The following is a 21,782-nucleotide window of genomic DNA, read 5'->3' on the forward strand; positions in this document are numbered from 1 at the left end:
GAAATCAATAGCTTTATCACAGTTAGAAAACAAAATGTAGGAGAAAAAAGATCTCATAATCATAGCAAGATAATTACAAAATTATAACATATTTAGAAATTGATCTGAAATAATAACTATGAAGAAAAAATTGTTTTGCTTAAGGAATTAAAATAAAGAGCTGAATGTAGTTATGTTCCTAAATGGAAGACTGAAAGTGTAATGATGTTAATTCTCAGCCAAATTGATCTATATATTTCATACAATTTTAATCAAAATAATTTTTTGAAGTGTAACCTCAAATGATTAAAGATCCACAACTATAAGCAAGAAAATGAAAGAAGAAAATATATAAATCTTTTCTAAGCAAGACAAGATACCCAAAAGCCATAAAGGAAAAGATCAACAGATGTAACTACCTAAAACCATAAGCCGTCTACCCCGGCCTGGTGGCTCGGGTGGACCTTCGTCTTGGACACCATAAGCTGGTGGGTTCAATTCCTGATCAGGGCACATACCCAGGATGCCAGTTCAATTCCCATTCTGGGTGCGTGCTGGAGGCAACTGACCAATGTTTCTCTCGTCTTGAAGAAAGACATTCTCAGGTGAGAAAATAAAAATAAACAGAAACCCTCCAAGCAATAAAAGATTAAAAAAACAAAAACAAAAAACCAACAAAGCTAAAAACCAGGAAAAAAAGGGTTAATATGCTTCCATATTTAAAAACACACACAAAATATTCTCCCATTTTTTGGGGGGGGAGGCAACCAAATTTTTGGTGGCCTTGTTTGAACAAGGCTGAAAAAAAAAATTCATAAATCAGTATAAAACCCACGGCAACAATAGGAAGTCGGGCAGCTGCTGTTAATAGACAGCTCTCAATGAAACACAGTGACTTGAAACACCACCCCTAATAGCAGCAGAGATTAAACCATTGACAAAATCAGAAGGATCACAGCCGAACCAAATGGTCACTTTAGGGGTGGGAATACAGGGACTAAAATTTTCTACATTCTGCAATTTTTGAATTTTATAAAATGAAATGCAATACTTTTGTAGCTAAATAAAAAAGAAAACAATTATTTTAAAAGCTAATTTACATATTCCTTTCATGAGATTTTACAAAGATGTATTTACTACCTCTTGGTCCAGGTTATATTCTTCATTTGAATTAAGTGCAACCTTCACAGTAATATAATCCCCATTTTTCACAGCATCTCTCAATAAATCTAAAATGAAAGAAATGATATTAGGTTTCTGTATCTAGATTTATGAAAAGGATCCTCATAACTCCCACACTACTCACTACTTGGAATGGCATCTGTTACAGAAAAGTTCTCATCTTCCCCATCAAGATGCTTTTGAAAATCTTCTAGTTTCATCCATTCCAGCTGCAGGTCCATGCCCAGACTCAAAATCTGCTGTCTGCCATCTGGAACACAGAAGGGCTTTAAAATACTTTTTTCTGTACTGACTTAATCAAAACTTTATATACACCTTTAACATATGTCATTATGTAACTGAGTCTTCAATGAAATTTCTGATTTTCTTTGGCGAGTAAACATAAACTACCCATATTTAGAAGTTACAGTGCTTCAAAAGCTTAAAGATAAATTGGTAAACTATTAATTATAAAATAGTAAAATATGAATTGTAAGTATAAGATTAAGTAGCTCAAAGGAAGAGAGAAACTAGAGTCAGTAAGAGGAACTGCCAACATTTCTTTCTTTGGCCATTCTTCTTGTACATTGCTTTCAATCATTGGAAATGTGTAAATCAGACATGTGTGTAAGTAACAGTAAATGCCCTTTGATCCTTCCAGACTCGGATCACACTTTTCCTCCTGAAAGCCCTCTCTACTGAGTGTACTCCAGGCCCCACCACCACCATTAAGCAAATGCTGGTCTCAGTTGTCTGATCCCTGGACTCAGTGAGTCTTTTTTTTTTTTTTTTTTTAAATATATTTTATTGATTTTTTACAGAGAGGAAGGAAGAGAGATAGAGTTAGAAACATCGATGAGAGAGAAACATCGATCAGCTGCCTCCTGCACATCTACTGGGGATGTGACCGCAACCCAGGTACATGCCCTTGACCGGAATCGAACCTGGGACCTTTTAGTCCGCAGGCCGACGCTCTAACCACTGAGCCAAACCGGTTTCGGCAGTGAGTCTTAAGCATAACTCATTTGGGAGAAATTAAAAATGACTGAAAAGCACAAATAGTTAAAGGCTTTTACCTAAAACCAATTCCTCAAATGACACAGATGTTATGCAGTTAACCTTGCCATAGAAATGGAATTTGTAAAAGCAATGCAAATACACTTCTCCCAAAGCTCTCAACTGGAACCAGCACTGAGCATGGAGACATGACAGCACAGCCTCGAGTGACACACTTAGATCTGTACTCCAGCTCCCTGTTAGCTGTGTGACTTTAAGTTACAGAACTCACTGTACCTCCCTCTCTGAATAGAAAAAGCAGCTAACACTCCATAAGGATTGTGTAATTATTTCTGTGAATTAATGCATTTAGACTATAATGACCTGTGAGGTCACCGTCGAGGAAAGCGAGCCACCTCCTCCCAAAACTGTGGGAAACCACAAACCACAGGAAGCACTGAGGAGGCCATACAAATGAAAGGCCATATAAATGGAGAAAGGCCATCTAATTTACAGGATTGTTAAGTAACAGAACACAAGAGCTCCAAATCAAGAGCTCTCTTCCCCATGAATCTATCTGTTTTTTAAATCTGCAAGGACCTGATTCTGAGGTGTCTGAACATGCCCAGGTAAGTGCTGTTATCAACTGCTATAGTTTTATACAGCGGCCTCAACAGAACATGGGGCGATTACTGCTGATGCCCGATACATGGTCTAGTTGGGCAACCTGTCCAGTGGGGTAACAGCTATTATTCAACCCAACACAACACTGTCTGTATGGAAACAAAGAGGGCCTGCAGCAGCCAGTGGGCTGAACTCAGTAGCTTGGCTGATGATCAGTCAAGAGCCCTGGCCATTAATACTTTGCACTAATAGGTGGGCTACTCTAAAGGGGTTGACCCTACAGCTCAGGCAGTGTGAAGCCACAGGTGGATGATCATGAGTGAGCTTTTGTGGGGTCAGGACATGTGGAAACACATTTGAGTCCACCTGCAAGAGCCTAAGGCTCCTCACTTTTCCACATCCCAACACATGAGGCACTAACACCCGCTGGCAATCAGGAAAGTGAGGCCCTAACAGCTGACCCTTCAGTGGATGCAGCAGATAGGTACACAGGAGTGGCCACCACAGCGCCTGGGTCGGATGGGAGTATCGCTCCAGAAATAGTGACTTGTTAATGCAGTGACAGTATTAAACAATTCATAGGGCAACTGCCACAGGAGTTGGGGGCCACAGATTCATTGTATCAGCCCCTCCCTCCAAGTGGGGCAAACCAAAGCTATTCCCTGTTGCTATGCAAACCAGGCTGCCACTACTAGAGGATTAAAGATGTTGAGAAGACAGTGATGGGGTCACGTTTTAGAGATCACAATGTGCTAGACTGGGCAAAAGAACATGACACTGACTGGAGGCCCATCCCCCTTATGACCTGCAGGCAATAGGGCTGGTAGAAAGGAATGAGTAGTAAAGCCACAGATGATGTTACTACCAGGTAAACCGCTATACCAAGGTGGGCTAAAGTACTATCCCAGGCTTTCATACAGTTGAATGATCAGCCAGTAGGGCCCATTGTCCATATGACAGACTAGGGACCCCTGTTGAGGTACCTAATGCCATAAAGCAGGGGTGGGGAACGCCTGCCTGGCCCCGGCCCACAAAATCATTTGGTCTGCCCTGCCAAGGCATTAGGGGTGAGTTAATTAAATGTTTGACCAAATACAGCAGGCTAATTTTTCTAAGTTAATAATTTTGTATGGCTGGCAAATGATGTTATAAATATCCCAATAGCCCTTGACAGAAAAAAGGTTCCCCACTCATGCCATAAAGGAACATAAGTCACAAGAGACAGTCATTGCCCTGACTCGAATTGTGGACCAAAGTGCTGTGCTGCTAAGAACATGAAGCCCCCCTCACACCTGGGAGAGGCATCCATCATCTATAGGAATTTGCAATGAGATGTCCCACCGGGATGAGGGTGACTTGGCATCCCAGGTGAGGGGAACTACACTGGCACCCTGCTGTCCTGCCAGATGACCTGTGGAAAAGCACCTGGAAAGAAACACGCACCACAGAGAGGAGATGAGCTGGGGGTCCCAGTCTGGCATGTTCTACTCCCAGTAGTCCATTTCCTCACCCTGTGTGCTCCAGCTGACATGGATGGTATACATGTCCTGGTCAAGTTCCTAAAGTTGCTAACCCCCCTCTCCTCAAGGCCAGATTTGGTTTCCCATGGATGCCATCATTCAGCCACCATCTCTGTTCCCTCCATTGCCCTGGATGATGTTATGACACACAAGAAAGCCCCTACACTAAGCTCACCCAAGCCTTGAATGTTAGCCAACAAAGCCCATCTTTATTGAATACTGAAAAGTCCCTAAGAGAGAGCTGTCCTCTGAAGCAGGATGGCTTGGACATTACTACTGCATCACAAGGAGGCAGACCTGTGCCACTGTCCAAACACAATGTGTTCACACCATTAGTCTGCTAATGTATCACATTGAGGACACCAGTGAATGCACTGAGTGATCTGACCCCTAGCCTAGCAGACTTAATAAATCAGTGGTTCTGATCTTGGGGCTTAAAGGAAAAATTATTACTTGCTTTGGGAATCATTGTCTTAACCTGTTATTGCTTGCATATGCCTGTACTGTGGCTGTGGTGTCTGTCTCCAATGCAACCAGAGAGAGGCCAAATGAGCCACTTCCATGCTGACCCCTCAAGGGCACATTGCGGAAGAGGAGGCATGTGACATTGTAAGAGCCAGTCACAAGGGGTGGAGTGTTGGAAGAGGTCATTCAAAGGACATGACCATCGATTGAACATCATAGGCAACTGGAGGTTCCCTCAACCCTCCCAATGTATGTCCTCACCGCCGTTCTCCCACAGTGGGAGCCACTTCAGGGATGCAGCCTTGATAGCAGAAGGTATTGTGAGACCACCTGGACTGAACACATGACTGAACATCATTTAGGCCTCTCTATAAACTTTAAGACTTGGCAGGCAGTTTGGAGATCTACTTGCCTCACAGTCTCCCAAGATGAGCCTCGTATGTAAGTTCCCTTGCTTATTCTACTTGCCAACTACCCATTTGGGGTGGCTGCCTTCCAGTTTCTCCCTGCCCTCTCTGTAAAGGGTGGTTCAGATGTCATCTGGGGATGCCCAAGGGTATAAACCAACATCTACTGTGTGTGTTCACTGCCTGGTATCGTAAATAGCAGAGCTGCTATTTGGCATCTGGCCTTGGGGCAAGCCATTTCCTCCTCTCCCTTGTCTATATACAGGTCCTAGCAATTGTCCCAATTTCCTATAAGCTAATGCATCTAAAAGCATGATTTACCTGATACCCAGGGCCTAACTGTTTTGTAGTACCAAGGCAACCCAGACTATCCACTCTGCCATATATTCTGTAACATTAATTCTCTTCAACTTTTTCAAGATTCAAATGATACAGTTTTATCAGATTTATTCTGTCCTAGTTATAAGTACATATATATTGCACTCTTTCTGTTACCCTCACAGCCATGTGCCCAATATTCCACACATTGACCTCCCTCCTCAGCCAATCCCAACATCATCAGGAGAGCATTTACAAACATGCCATTTAGGAAGTGTCATTTGCTGCAGTTAAAAGGATAGAATATAAGTAAGTCTGCATTTGATAATTTTCTGAAAGAAATCTATTAGGTATACAATCAAGCTACTTAGCAAGAGTGATAAAGGCAGAATACCTGAAATTTGTACAATTTCAAAATGTGCTGGTCACATCATAGGGACTTATAAAATATTTGTGTGGTCAATTTAAAAACCACAGAATGGCCTAAGTTTTCAATATAAAAAGCTGTTTATTCAGGAAATTGAAACAAAATCGTCTGTGCCTTTATTTTCTGATATTGAGTTACAATGGGAAAAAATGAGGTGAGTGAAATCATACAGCCCTGAGAAAATATGCAAACTGACTGCAAACACTCACCAGAATTCTCGTCGGCCGGGCACATACCATCTAGAACGTCCTGATCACCTTCTGCAGCTATACATGCCCATGTGTCAGTCTCATCTCTTGTATTTCTCCTTTCTTTAAGTACCTGATTGTTTTCCTTGGTTTTATGATCTTCTGCAAAATTACAATCCAGTGGTGTTTCTTCTCTTTTCTGATTATTCTCAGGAAAATCATTTTTTCCTTCTGGAGTTAATTTAAATAAATCAAATGCATTTCTGATTTCCTTAAATGCTAGTGAAAAAAATAAAAATTGTAATGAATAGGAACCACAATTTCTGTTGTAATCAAAAGAAAATCTGGGTTTGTGTTAAAGAAACAGGTATTTCCTTAATTTTTACTAATATCTACCTTGGTTCTAAAGCATCATTAAGTATGTACTTATCAAACCCATGAAGCTGTTTCAACTGGTCTTTCTATTGGCTGCTCAATGCTTAGAAAGGGTTTACATAGAAAGTGAATGGCTGTTTTCCACTGTTATGAACCATTCCCAGTTTTGACAAGATAGTCAGCCTCAAAATAACCCCAGTCATACCACCAACTGTCCTGCTTACACATCTGCCTACAACTGTAACCTGAAGCTAACATTGTACACAATGATCTCTGGGGTGAGTGGGGAAATGGGAGGGTACCATGCCAGCACACTGACTGTGCATCTGGTAGAAATTAGCAGATGCATGTGAAACTTCCACACAACTTTTTTAAAAAAATATATTTTTATTAATTCCAGAGAGGAAGGGAGAGGGAGAGACAGACAGAAATATCAATGATGAGAGTCATTGATCGGCTGCCTCCTGCATGCCCCACACTGGGGATCGAGCCTGCAACCTGGGCATGTGCCTCAACTAGGAATCGAACCCTGACCTCCTGGTTCATAGGTCAATGCTCAACTATTGAGCCACACCAGCTGGTTCAACTTTTAACAAAAAATAAAAGTGAAAAGAAGATTGGCAAAGCACTAGATCTGACATAATAACCAGAAAAGGGGCAGATACACGGAATAGGCTGGTCCCACACCCACCTGAGGCGGTTTAAAATCGGGAGGCATGGCCAGGGGAGGTATGGCCTTGACCTAGTAACTCAGTTGGTTAGAGCATTATCCCAATACGCCAAGGATGCAGGTTTGATTCCTGGTCAGGGCACATATAAGAATCAACCAATGACTGCATAAATAAGTGGAACAATAAATCAATGTTTCTTTCTCTCTGAAAATAAATTGATAAAATAAAATTGGGCCCTGGCCAGTGTTGCTTGATGGTTAGAGTGTCAGCCTGCACATCGAAGGGTCACGGGTTTGATCCCCAGCCCTGGTCAGAACATGTGTGGGAGGCAGCCAATTTATTTGTCTCTCTCACATTGATATATGTCTCTCTCCCTTCCACTCTAAAAATCAATGGGGGGAAAAATCTAGGTGAGGATTAACAAAAAAATAAAAAAATAAATATAAGACAAGTCCCCATAACTTCTGGCTGGAAAAACCACCAGGGACTGTGGCTGAGGGAGATGAAGGGCTGCTAGAATCCCAGGCAATTCCTCTTAAAGGATCCATGCATGGACTTAGTCCAACTCACTCCCTTTAAGCTCCAGTGATGGGGTAGCAGCTTGAAAGGAAACAGGGACTTACAAGAAGGAACTGAATTTTCTGTCATGAGGGCAAGAGCAGGGGAGGGGGCAGCTTACTGCCCAAATGAAAAGTGCAGGCAGAAGCCTTATCTGAGTCTCCATTAACCTGGCTCACACTCTTTACCACACCCAGTTTGTGGACCCACCCAAGCCATTTCCAGTGGTTTTTCCTTACAAATGGCCTCTCTTGCCTTATGCTTCGAACTTACTGAAAACCTCTCAAACATGCAGCATCTGGCCCCTGCATATCCCATACCTCTTGCTAAGTGGCCTCAGGCCCAGCACTACCAACAGCCAACCTTGGTTCACAGCTTTGCCTCTCTTGGGTAACTCCAAGCCCAACATAAGTAGCAGCCATCTGCAGATCACTCTATAACTCAATGCCAGGTGGCTGACCTTGCACTTCCTGGGAGGTTCCACAGCCAGGGCATCCAGGGGACAGCTGCAAACCATACCAGATTGCAACCCTACCAACCTCAAAAGTGATACACTCAAGGGGCAGACTCATGGACATCAAAGCCCCACTGAAGCATGTATTGCTCCACAGGATCCACTCCTGCACAGCAGCTCCTCTGCTGTAGTTGCAGAAGGGTCTCACAGCTGATAGGCCCGGGAGTCCATCCCTCTCAGTGAGGCCAAAAGCAATCAACACTTAACTACAACAGGACAGTGCACACAGCTCAGACAGGAGCACACCTGGAGTGCCCAGCTCTAGTGACTCAGGAAGGTGCGCCACAGGGCCCTACAGGACACCTACGACAAAAGGCTATTCTACCAAGTCCAGGAGACATAGCAGCTCTAATACATAGAAACAAACATATGCAGACACGAAAAAAATAAGTTCCAAATGAAAGAACAAGAGCAATCTCCAGATAAAGAACTAAATGAAATGGAAGCAAACAACCAAATACAGAGTTCAAAACAATGGAACTTAGTGAGAACTTCAACAGCATGAAAAAGGACAAAGAAACCATAATAAAGAATCAGTCAGAAATGAATAGTACATTTACTAAAATGAAAAATAATTTACAAGAAATCAACAGTAGTGTAGATGATGATGAGAATCAAAGCAGCAATTTGGAATACAAGAAAGCAAACAACAACAAAACACTCAATCAGAACAGCAAAAGGAAAAAAGAATCCAAAAATATGAAGATAGTGTAAGGAGCTTCTGAGAAAACTTGGAAGCATGCAAGCATTTGCATCATGGGAGTACCAATAGGAAAAAAGAGAGAATAAGGAATTGAAAACCTATTTGAAAAAAGGACAGCCCTGGCTTGTGTGGCTAAGTGTTTAGAACTTCAGCCTATGCATCGAAGGGTTGCGGATTTGATTCCCAGTCAAGGGCAGGGAAATTGAGTTGCAGATTCAATTCCCAGCCCTGGTCAGGGCATGTGGAGGAGGCAACCAATTGATGTGTCTCTCTTGCATCAATGTTTCTCTCTCTCTCCCTCCTTCCCTGCCTCTCTCTCTCTTGCCCCCTCCCCACTTCCCTCCCTTCCACTCTCTGAATATTCTCTGGTGAGGATTAACAACAACAACAACAAAAAGATAGAAAATATCCCTAACCTGGTGAAGGAAATAGACACACAAGTTCAGGAAGTGCTGAGTCCCAAACAAGATGACCCGAGGAGGTCTAAACCAAGACACATAATTAAAATGTTAAAGACAAAGAAAGTGTCTTAAAAGCAGCAAGAGAAAAACTGTTGGTTATCTACAAGAGAGCTCCCATAAGACTGTCAGTTCATTTCTCAACAGAAACTTTGCAGGTCAGAAAGGAGGTTGCAAAAAATATTCAAAGTGATGAATAGCAAGGACTTACAACTAAGATTACCCAGTAAACCTACCAGTTAGAATCGAAGGACATATAAAGAGCTTTCCAGACAAGAAAAAGTTAAAGGAGCTCACCACCAAACCAGCATTACATGAAATGTTAAAGGGTTTTAAGAAGAAAAAAGAAGATTAAAAAAATGAACAATAAAATGGCAATAAATATGTACCTATCAACAGTTGAATCCAAGAAACAAAATAAGCAAACAAGCAGAACAAAACAGACTCACAGATACAGAGAAAATTTTGAAGGTTGCCAAGATGGGAGGGGGGGTTGGAGGAATGGGTGAAAAACGTGAAGGGATTAAAAGTACAAACTGGTTTTTATGAAACAGTCTTGGGGATGGAAAGTATAGCATAAGGAATATAGTCAACAGCATTCTAATAACTATGTATGGTGTCAGATGGCTATGAGATTTACTGATGACCACTTAGTAAGTTATATAATGTCTAATCACTGGGGTGTACACCTGAAACTAATATAATAATGTGTGTCAACTGTAACTGAAAAATAAACAGGTGATTTTTTTTAGTTCTGTGACATGGAAGATCAGGGGAGTGTCTCACAGTAAATGTAATCCCTTGTATAAAATATGGAAACGGTAAACGGCAGTATCAACACTCACTGTTTAATCCCTTCGGCTCTTTGCGGCCTTTTTCTTCCTTGTCCAAATCATGTCTTTTTTGATATTTTTCTTTGGATTCATTTTTTTTGGTCTCTTTCTCCTGAAAGAGAAACATGTAAGACCCAGAAGAGGAACATAGAAGAGCTCATACCACTTGACACTGACACCTCTGTGTGCCACAGAACCTGACCCTGATGATTAAATCTTGTTCATATAAACTGCTTCCCCAAGCGAGATTATCCCTCAACAATAATTTACAAAACGTTAAATTCAAAACCCAACACCAATGTCAAGTCTATGTTGAGTTTTTTTTACTATCAAAAATAAAGAAAATTAAAAAAAAAATGGTACCCGCCCTAACCAGTTTGGCTCGGTGGATAGAGCATTGGCCTGCAGACTCAAGGGTCCCAGGTTCAATTCCCGTCAAGGGCATGTACCTTGGTTGTGGGCACATCCCCAGTGGGGAGTTTGCAGGAGGCAGCTCATTGATGTTTCTCACTCTCTATCCCTTTCCCTTCCTCTCTGTAAAAAATCAATAAAATATATTTAAAAAAATGGTACCCTACAATCCTACTAACCAAACATGACTTTTTATTTCTGCCCATTCTTACCTTCTGAATGTTCTAATTTTGCAGATAACTTCGTTGTTTAAAATTCATTTTAAAAATTTACATTGCACAGATATTTTTATATCACTATGTTCATATGTATGTATGGTTTTCTTCACCATAAAATGTTGTACTTTTGATCTCATGATTAATATTTCTGTGGATATATAATAGCTCTCAAATTGATACAACATTTTCTTAACCATTTCCTCATAGCTAGACAGACTGGTATTAGTTTTTGTGAAAATAACACTACTATATATTTGTCTACAAAACTCTTTCTCCCTTAAAAATAATTTCCTTAAGTCTACAAAACTGGGAATAATGAATGAAAAAAAATTCACCATTTTTATAGCCCTTGATATGTGAATACCTTCATAATGTGTAAAATAGTTTCATTTTGAAAACCCATAGGAAAATAACTTTTTAAATAAGGGGGCAAATTATTTAATATATTTTTGTAAGAAAAGACTTTTAATTGTTAGTGTACTCAGGGCACTATTTGGTGAGTAAAAAGTGGTATATTCTTAAGACAACAGGGGGGAAATATGAAGTAGGATGTAAAAAGCTATAATGCTACTAGGCACACTAAATGCCCTAACAGGAGAAAAATTGTTCCTATAGTTCAGTGATGGCGAACCTATGACACGTTGTGTCAGAGGTGACACGTGAACTCATTTTTTTTGGTTGATTTTTCTTTGTTAAATGGCATTTAAATATATAAAATAAATATCAAAAATATAAGTCTTTGTTTTATTTACTATGGTTGCAAATATCAAAAACTTTCTATATGTGACACGGCACCAGAGTTAAGTTAGGGTTTTTCAAAATGCTATAGTTCCAATGTTTCCTCATTATTAGTGAAACTTCCTGACCACTCAAAAGAGCGCTAGCTAGATGGGAATATTGCTTATCCTGTAAGATTTTAACACATAGTCCTTCAACCAAACCCTCCGGGAGTACTCACTTCTCCAGCAGAGTCAGTGGACCGGAGGCCCCTCTCTTCCCCACCCACCCTTGAGCTCTTTTGTGTCTGGGCCAGTGAAGATGTCAGATTATCTGACTCAGTAGTACTTCTGCTTTTGTCTTGATTCCTCTGCTTTTTATGTGCATTTTTCTTCTCTAAAGAAAGGTTCTTGTTTTCTAGCTTTTTGTTCTCTTTAAGTTCCTCAGCCTTTCTGGGTTTCTTTTTGTTTCTCCTTCCTCTGACATCAGCATCTTCATCAGCACTTCCGGGGCTGTCCAGGTATTTATCTAGAACAGCATCTTGAGCTGCATCTAGCCCTGCTTTGTCTTTTCCACTTTTAGTCTTTAGTTTCTCTTCTCTGTTGTCAGACTGTAAATCTTCACTGTCCCCCTCCTGAAAGGGGAGATCATTAAGTAGATCTGATTCAGAGTCCAACTGAGATTCAACACATTTCTCTTTTCTTGTTTTTCTGTTTTCTTTGGAGTCTTCTTTTATTTTAGTCTTTAAATCTCTTATTTCACCCTTTTTAACTTTCTTTAGTTCCTTAGTTTCTTTTATATCATCTTTTTTGGGCTTTTTGGATTCCTTTAATTCTTCTTTGGCTTCTGAAATTCTTTTCTTTGTCCTTAAATCAAAAAGTGAAATTTCAGAGTTCTCCAAGTCTGGTTTGGATTTCTCTTTTAGTTTCCCAGGCTTTGCTCTTTTCTTCTTCAGATCATCTGGACTTTTCTCTTCTCTCTGCTTTAATTTTTTCTTTTTCTTTTTTGGAGAAGTATCTTCTTTTGTCTCACTTTGCTGATCGCTATCAGAGTTTGCCTCAAATATGTCATTATTTAAAGATAGTCTCTATAAAATAGAAAATATTTAAATACTCATTAACATAGTAATTCAAAAGTTTTTGGAAAGTAGTACTAATTATATATGGTAGAAATGTCTTTTTTCTCCCCAGCAATTTCTCGACTCCTTAAAATTATTTACCTAAACAGAAGTTGCTTAGTATTACTTATATCTCTGATTTAGCAAATAAGACTTGGTAGTGATGATGACTCTCAATTTAAGAAAATAGATAAACACAAACAGAGGAACAAAACTGTTAGCATTGCTGAAGATCTGAAACTAAAGGTCAACCCTATGAACCGAGAGTTCAAGGTTCGATTCCCAGTCAGGCACATGCCCAGGTTGCAGGCTCGATCCCCAGTGTGTGGTGTGCAGGAGGCAGCTGATCAATGATTCTCTCTCATCACTGATGTTTCTATCTCTCCCTCTCCCTTCTTCTCTGAAATCAATAAAGAAAAAATTAATAATAAAACAACTTCAAAACAAAACAAAAAGTCTTATGTATGGTGATGGTACTGGTGGTGGTGGTGGTAGGGAATGGGGTTGTACATGATTTGAACCTCAAAATACTCCAAAAACACCAAGTAATTTGTACAGACTTTCTTGGTTGCTGAAAAAGTATTTACCAATCCAAACAAAATTTTGTTTTATTTTTTTAAGATTTTAGGTCCCAGAATAGTCATAAACTTGCTGTTAAACTTCACTGTTGCATATGGAATGAGCTAAGATGGCATCCAAATCTCACCTCCACAACTGATATGCTATACAGTTGATCCTTAAACAACACAGGAGTTGGGGGGTGTTGGTGGGGGGTAACAGACTCCTGCACACTCAAAAATTAGAATATAACTTTGAACCCACTAAAACTTTACAGTCATGCTTCAGTATCCATGGGACCCCCACCTCCACAGATAAAAAGATATATGGATGCCTGTCCATTATATAAAACTAGGAGCCCAGTGCAAGAATTCATGCACCTTGAAAGGAACTGTGGGCCGCCAAGCTGCGGTGGGCACAGGGGCGGGTCTCGGCCCATCCTCTGTGCCCCCGCCTGGCCCCTCCCGCTGCGGATGCCAGAGCCCTCTCTGCTGGCAGCCCTGCTGCCACTGCCACTGCTCCTACATGCTGATGGTGCTGATTCTGCTTGCACCTGCTGACAGCTTGGAGCAATTGGGGCTGGCACCAGCAGTGGGTGCAAGCAGGACCGGCGCTATCAGCGGCTGCTGCCCTAATCACCCCTCAGGAGCAGGGGGAGGTGGAGAAGCCTTCAGGGGCAATCAAGGCCGGCAGCTGCCGCTCACACCCATTGATGGTGCTGAGCCATTGGGGCTGGTGCCAGGCGCCGGCAGCGGGTGTGAGTGCCGGGCGGGACCGTGATGCGCAGGAGCAAAGAATTTTCAGTAACCACCAGAGGCTCACCCTGATGACAGCAACTGGTGCCCCTGCCTTGGTCTGGCGCCCCCGCACACCTGCTCCACCATCTGGCCACAGCCAATGCCTGCCATGTTCCACACTCTGCAGCCTGTTGCCGATGCCCACCATGTTCTGTGCGCGCCCCCTGGTGGTCAGCGCACAACATAGCAACCGGTTGTTCACTTGTTTTGCCTTTTGGTCTATTTGCATATTAGGATTTTACACACACACACACACACACACACACACACACACACACACACACGTATATATGGCACATATCAATGTATACACAGTGGGACCTTACATCCACAGTTGAATCCGTAAATGAGAAAACTGAGAATAGGGAGGGTTGGGCTAAAGGTATATTTATTGAGAAAATCCGCACATAAATGGACCTGTGCAGTCAAACCCATATTGTTCAAGTATCAACTGTACTTCAAATTAGGTATGGACTGGAGACAGGGAGAAAAAGGTACTAATTTACAAATAAATGAACCTGTTTATCAAATTGATAATATAACCAAACACAATAATTAACCCAAATAACTTTAACACTAAACACCCTCAGTGAATTTTGTATGTACAAAAAAAACCCCTGCAACTAAATTTGGAATTTTACAGTAAGATGGGTGTAACAAATCTGAAGCTAATTCCTAATCATTGTTGTACTCAGTGCAGATAATGTTGATGGGAACCAGTATTCTCAGAGTATAAAAAGGGAGCTAGAACAATGACCAATGTGAATGAGAGAAGGACATTGTAGTGATGGACTGAAATTACATATATCAATATTAATTTATGATTTAAAACAAAAATGTATGTTTTCCTTAAAGGGCTTAGAAATAATGGTACCCCAGTAGCAGTGAATACATCTTGGCTTCTAAACCCTATTCCCCTCTAGAGAATGAGTGCTGAAGCAGAAAAGTTCATGGCAAAGCAAGGATTTGGTCAAAACTGACAAGGGAATATAAAAAGGACACAGGAACTGGCTTGAAGGGGCTCCCACTAGATAAATTAGGAACCATTTTAGCATTAAGATGAATAACAACAGGAATGGACATAACACACTGACTGAAAAGATTCCATGAGTGTACTGACACTGAGAGGGAAGGGCTTCCCTTTATAAGACACAGACTGAAAAACACAGAATAACAAATAGAAAAATCAATATTTTGCAACCAACACAGTAAAAGCTAATTGAGGCAAGAATCATCCAAGTATTTTAAAATCATGGGGTGATAGGTTGTTGGGAAATAAGAGATTCTCACAGTTTCAAAGATTACAGTCAAGCTTGGTTCTTGAACATCTCCCATCTTGAACAATTCAGTTCTCTACCAAATTGTTCACGGGTAAAAATGTCTCTGTTGTTGAACAAGCTTCAGTTTTTTACCTGACAACCCTTTCCTACTGTATATCAGCATGACAAAAAGCATCTCTCAGGTCACAAAGGAGAAAATGCTCTAGTATGAGTCAGTTTATGGCTAACATCTCAAGATATTGTGCTGTGAATATTTTTTAAAAATATATTTTTATTGACCTCAGAGAAAGGGAGAGGGAGAGATAGAAACATAGATGATGAGAGAGAACCATTGGTTGGCTGCCTCCTGCACATCCCCCCACTGAAGATTGAGCCCACAAACTGGGCATGTGCCCCTGACCAGAATCGAACCTGGGACCCTTCAGTCCACAGGCCGGTGCCCTATCCACTGAGCCAATCCAGCTAGGGCATGCTGTGAATATTTTTGTGGGTTGTTTTTTTTTTTTTTGCTTTTGTTGCTGGCAAATGGACAATTAGCACAATTTTAAAACAGAAAGAGGCCATCAAGAGTGCTAATGTTACTAATAGTGTGAAAGAAATAATGTTCTTGCACATTATTCATGGTGGCCAAGACATGGAAACAACCAAGGTGTCCTGTGATAGAAGATTGGATAAAGAGGATGTGGTACATCTACACAATGGAATATTTTTCAGCCATAAGAAAGGATGAAATACTGCCATTTGCAACAACATGGATAGACCCTGAGAATATTATGCTAAGTGAAATAAGTCAGAAAAAGCTAAGAACCATATGATTTCACTCATATGTGGGATATAAAACAAACTCATGAACACAAACAGCAGTGTGGTAGTTGTCAGAGGGAAAGGGGTGGGAGAAAAGGGGGACCTAATATATGGTCACAGATTTGACTTCTAAATTTAATTTAAAAAAAAAAAGAAAAGAAAGAAACAATGATCGATCACAGGCAATTGAAGAGGCAGAAAACTATTGATTTGGATAAATGAAAACCACTTGGCCGGTGACAGCATTTCGGAGGCAATGACATGTGAAAAAGCTAAGACGCTGCATACTGACCTCCTGAAAGACAACCTGGAAAGGAGTGTTGACACTGACTCGTTTAAGGCTAGTAGGGAGTGGTTCAATAAATTTAAGAAAAGTGTTTATTTATAGGTTCAACAGTACTGTATTTAAGAAAGGTTTTTAAAACAGAATAATTTGGGGGTCTGGGACGAATTAATTCAATTTACATGATTTCTAATGGGAAAAAATGATTTGGTTTTGGAACAAACTGCTTCTCCAACAGCCTTACGGAATGAATTAAGTTCGAAAACCGAGGTTCTACTGTACTTATTATTTTTAAAAAAATATATTTTATTGATTTTTTACAGAGAAGAAGAGAGAGAGATAGAGAGTTAGAAACATCGATGAGAGAGAAACATCGATCAGCTGCCTCCTGCACATCTCCCACTGGGGATATGCCTGCAACCCAGGCATGTGCCCTTGACCGGAATCGAACCTGGGACCTTTCAGTCCGCAGGCCGACGCTCTATCCACTGAGCCAAACCGGTTTCGGCTTATTAAATTATTTATTATCAGGTTACTTAATATTTTAAAAGTAAAAATGTATTTTTAAAAAGGGTGAAAAAAATAATGGGCCTGATTATCATTTAACTATAATTTATAATCAGCAATAAATTAGAAAACTGACATAATCCTTTTTTAAAAAATCCTCACCTGAGGACATTATCTTAGAGAGAAGAAGGGAGAGAGAGAGAAATACCAATGTGAAAGAGAAACATCAATTGGATGCCTTTTGTAGGTGCTCCAACTGGGGATCAAACCTGCAACCCAGGCAGCACATGCCCCGATGGGGAATCAAACCGGCAACCTTTCTGTGCAGTGGACAATGCTCAACCAATTGAGCCACTCCTGCCAGGCTGACATCCTATCTTGATGTAATTAATGTACACCACACTGAATCTAATCAAGAGAAAGCAAATCGTCTTATTCCAATTTTAGAAAATACTGTTTATTTGTGATTTAACATTAATTTTCATTTAATTCCAATTTAAATGATCTTCTATGAAACAACTGGCCTAAACTCATAAAAAACTGTCCACATCATGAAAGACAAAAGGCTATGGATGTGTTCTAGACTAGGACAGGAAACTAGGAAGACATGAAACGAAATGCCCTGCATAACAGGAAGCAATAAAGGACCTTCAACAAGGACAATGGGGAACACAATGATGTGTCAGCTAGACATCAGACAACAGTGTTACTGATGTAATGCTACTGAGAGGTACAGTAAGGAACCTGAATTTTCCTGAGGACGTCTCTGTTGTTATGAGACACAAGCTGAGGAATTAAAGATATAGGTTATCATGTCCTCATACTACAACTACCTGTTTTGTTCTTTTAAAGGATGTGTTTTTTATTTTATGTATTTTTTTATTGATCTTAGAAGGGGGGTGGGGGGCGATAGAGGAATAAACAATCAACTGAGCCACCACAGCCACGGTAACAAATACCATTTTCTGCATCATGTGTATTTTATGGTAAACAGCATTAACAATGATTTCTGGATTATTTTAAGAAACCATTTCTAACTTCTTGTTATACTTACTAAGTCCTAAGTAGGCAGTCCTCCCAGAATTAATGAGAGAAAGTGACAAATCAAATATTCTTACAGATGCTACTTTGGTAAAACCTCTCCTTAAGACAAAAACCTTGGTGATTGGGAATATCACGACATTCACAGGCCAACACATATGCTGCTTATATGAATGCACGCAAAGAGATGAATGAAGGCACTGGCCAGGTAGCGCACTTGGTTGGAGCATAGTCCTATACAACAAAAGGTTGGGGGTTTGATCCCGGTCAAAGGAGTACAGGAGGCAACTGATCAGTGTCTCTCTCTCTCAAAATCAATTAAAAAAAAATATATTATAAAAAAAGAAAATACAACTCTTAAAAAAAAAAGCCCTAGCCGGTTTGGCTCAGTGGATTGAGCATCAGCCTGGGGACTGAAGGGTCCTAGGTTTGATTCCGGACAAGGGCACATGCCTTGGTTACAAGCTTGATCCCAGCCCTGGTTGGGGTGTGTGCGGGAGGCAACCAATTGATGTATCACTCTCACATCGAAGTTTCTCTGTCTCTGTCTCTCCCCCGCCATTGCACTCTAAAAAATCAATGGAAAAATATCCTCAGGTGAGAATTAACAACAAAATAGAAGTCTTTTTTTAAAAAATGTTTTTACTGCTTTTTAGACAGAGAGGAAGGGAGAGGGTAAGAGAGGTAGAAACACTGATGAGAGAGAAACATCATAGATCAGCTGCCTCCTGTGTGGCCCTGATGGGGAATCAAACCACAACCCTGTGTTTGGTTAACAGGTGGAGGAAGCTCAATCACTGAGCCCACACCCATAGGCCATAAAAAAGAAGGAAATCTTACTCTTTGTGACAGCATGAATGGACCTGGAGAGCATCATGCTAAGTGAAATAAGCAAGTGAGAAAAAGGCAAGTACCATATGATTTCACTCATATGTGAAATCTAATGAATAACAGATTAACAAGCAAAACAGACACTCACAGGTAGAGAGAACAGGCTGATTGCTCGCTATGTGGGGTGGGAAGGGGGCTTGGTGAGGAGGGGGTGGTGGAGGGTTTGAGCCAAGAAGAGAAAAAACTCATGGACATGGACAACGGTGTGGTAATTGCTGTGGGGAGGGGAGGTGGAGGAGGGAATAAAGGGGATAAATGGTGTTGAACGGAAACTTGACTTGTGGTGGTGAACACACAATACAGTATACAAATGATGTGCTGTACAATTATGCACCTGAAACCTGTATAATTTTGTTAAATAATGTCACCCCAATAAATTCAATAAAGGGGGAGGAGAGTATGCCTCAAACACTGTACCAGTCATCATCAATCATTTTAAAAAATATATATTTTACTGCCCTAGCCGGTTTGGCTCACTGGATAGAGCATCGGCCTGGGGAATGAAGAGTCCCGGGTTCGATTCCAGTCAAGGGCATGTACCTTGGTTGCAGGCATATCCCCAGTAGGGGGTATGCAGGAGGCAGCTGATTGATGCTTCTCTCTCATCGATGTTTCTAACTCTCTATCCCTCTCCCTTCTTCTCTCTGTAAAAAATCAATAAAATACATTAAAATAAAAGAGGATATATAAAATACTGTCAACAATAAAAAAAAAATTTTAAAAATACATATTTTACTGATTTTTTACAGAGAGGAAGGAAGAAGGATAGAGAGTCAGAAACATCGATGAGAGAGAAACATCAGTCAGCTGCCTCCTGCACACTCCCCACTGGGAATGTGCCTGCAACCAAGGTACATGCCCTAGACTGGAATTGAACCCGGGACCTTTCAGTCCTCAGGCCGACGCTCTATCCACTGAGCCAAACCTGTCAGGACACATCAATCATTTTAAATCAAGAAAGTTGCTGTTGGGTTACACTGGAAGCTTAGTAAAGTGAAATAAAGGGATGAGAAAGCCAAAGTTGTATAATACAAGATTTCATGGGAGAAGTATGAGCAAATATCTTACTAATAAAGCAGGAAGAGAAACTGAGAAATATACTTTAGGGTGACTTCAATCACAGTTATCTAAATTTGGGGAGTAATATGAACCAAATCACTTATTAAAACATGTGCATTGCCCTAGCCCAGTGGTCAGCAAACTGCGGCTCGCGAGCCACATGCGGCTCTTTGGCCCCTTGAGTGTGGCTCTTCCACAAAATACCACGTGCGGGTGCGCACGTACAGTGCAATTGAAACTTCATGGCCCATGCGCATAAGTCGGTATTTTGTGGAAGAGCCACACTCAATGGGCCAAAGAGCCGCATGTGGCTCGCGAGCCGCAGTTTGCCGACTACTGCCCTAGCTGGTTTGGCTCAGTGGATAGAGCCTCTGCCTGTGGACTGAAGGGTCCCAGGTTTGATTCCAGCCAAGGACACATGCCTGGGTTGCAGGCTCGATCCCCAGTGGGGGGCGTGCAGGAGGCAGTTGATCAATGATTCTGATCATTGATGTTTCTATCTTTCTCTTCCTCTCCCTTCCTCTCTGAAATCAATAATATATATATTTATATATTTTAAATGCGCTTTTGTGTTTGTATGAATTTTTTTAGGGAAAGAATTTTGAATGGAGGGAGTAGACACCCATTCTAAAAAAGTGAAATATAACTAGAGCAAAAAAGTTGGGAGGAAAAAATATCTCTCCTTTAACCTGAACTAGTTTTGGAAATGGTTTCATTTATAAAAAATTTTAAAGTACTAAGCATTCTGCTTAGTAATTTAAAAACCATATTTATTAAAGGCCTTGCCACAGTAGCATAATTTTAAAACACAGGATACTCCACCCCTCTAAGTGGATTTCAAGCTATAGCCCAAGCCAAAAGGCAACCTACAGTGGTTAAGAGTGCAGTAGCCTGGCTCTGTCATTACTAATGGGTGAATTTGGGCTACTTACCTTATCAAAGCCTCAGGTTCTCATCTTAATCCATATAAAGTGCTGATCCACTGTTCAGTAAATAAAAGCTGCCTCTGTTGTTGCTGTTATTATTATTAACAACACTACACACAGTCAAAACTGGGTCATAATATTGTTTTGGTAATTTTAAAAAATACTAAGTATTTTTAAAAATGTGCTGAAAACTCAAATTGTAGGGAGAGAAGGGATCAATATTCAGTCCTTACACAAAGACCTCAATAAGAATCCGTTTCTTGTGAAAATTTTCTCTATATAGTTCTAAGTTTAAGAACCTTTGCCAGTATTTAAAAAAAAATTATTCCTGATGAAAATGAAACCTCAAAAGCAAGTGAGTTAGAATTGGTTCAATATATAAATAGAAGCTATAAATGAAATTTTCATTATAAAGAAAAACGGGAAATTTTTCCAAGACTCATAAAAAAGCCAACTGAATTATTTGTGAAAGAAGAGAATCAAGGCTAAAACAGTGGACACATCATAAACCAAATTTATGTGTTAGGTTTTCTGTGTGTATTTTTTTAATCCTCACCAGAGGGTATTTTTTCCATTGATTTTTTTAAAGGGAGTGAAAGAGAGAGAGGGACAGACAGAAAGAAACATTGATGTGAGTAAAACACATCGACTAGTTGCCTCCTGCACGTGCCCTGGTCAGGGCCCGGGCCGGGAGGAGCCTGCAACCAAGGTACGCGCCCTCGATGGGAATTGAACCCAGGACCCATTGGTCTGCAGGCTGATGCTCTATCCACTGAACCAAACTGGGCTGTGTGTTAGTTTTAACATTATTCCTCTCTAGCCCACAATCAAACATTTTTCCAAATTGCTGATGAGAAAATTTAACTTCAGTGAATTCCTTCCATCTTTTTATTCTTCCTTACCATCAGGAAGAGCTACAAAAAGCAATAAAGTAACTAAAATTAAAGCGGGAACAGAAGAGAAAAACAAAGGACCT

General features: G+C 40.6%; 1 protein-coding gene across 8 annotated transcripts in view; it reads right to left on the reverse strand.

The window, feature by feature from the left end:
* MPHOSPH8 (M-phase phosphoprotein 8) overlaps positions 1 to 21,782 on the reverse strand; it is a 56,325-nt gene that overhangs the window by 12,944 nt on the left and 21,599 nt on the right. For 7 of the 8 annotated variants that reach the window (XR_009451300.1, XM_059684157.1, XM_059684152.1 and 4 more), the window contains exons 3-7: positions 11,785 to 12,630; positions 10,210 to 10,309; positions 6,107 to 6,364; positions 1,286 to 1,411; positions 1,120 to 1,208 (exon numbers count right to left, since the gene is read on the reverse strand). Coding sequence is in view for 7 of the 8 variants with exons in the window: in XM_059684157.1 (XP_059540140.1) it covers positions 1,120 to 1,208; positions 1,286 to 1,411; positions 6,107 to 6,364; positions 10,210 to 10,309; positions 11,785 to 12,630 (1,419 nt within the window). In the remaining variant the exon portion in view is untranslated. The remainder of the gene's footprint in view (positions 1 to 1,119; positions 1,209 to 1,285; positions 1,412 to 6,106; positions 6,365 to 10,209; positions 10,310 to 11,784; positions 12,631 to 21,782) is intronic. The other variant, XM_059684158.1, reaches the window with a different exon arrangement.

This window comes from Myotis daubentonii, chromosome 2 (assembly GCF_963259705.1).
Source record: "Myotis daubentonii chromosome 2, mMyoDau2.1, whole genome shotgun sequence".
Classification (NCBI taxonomy): domain Eukaryota; kingdom Metazoa; phylum Chordata; class Mammalia; order Chiroptera; family Vespertilionidae; genus Myotis; species Myotis daubentonii.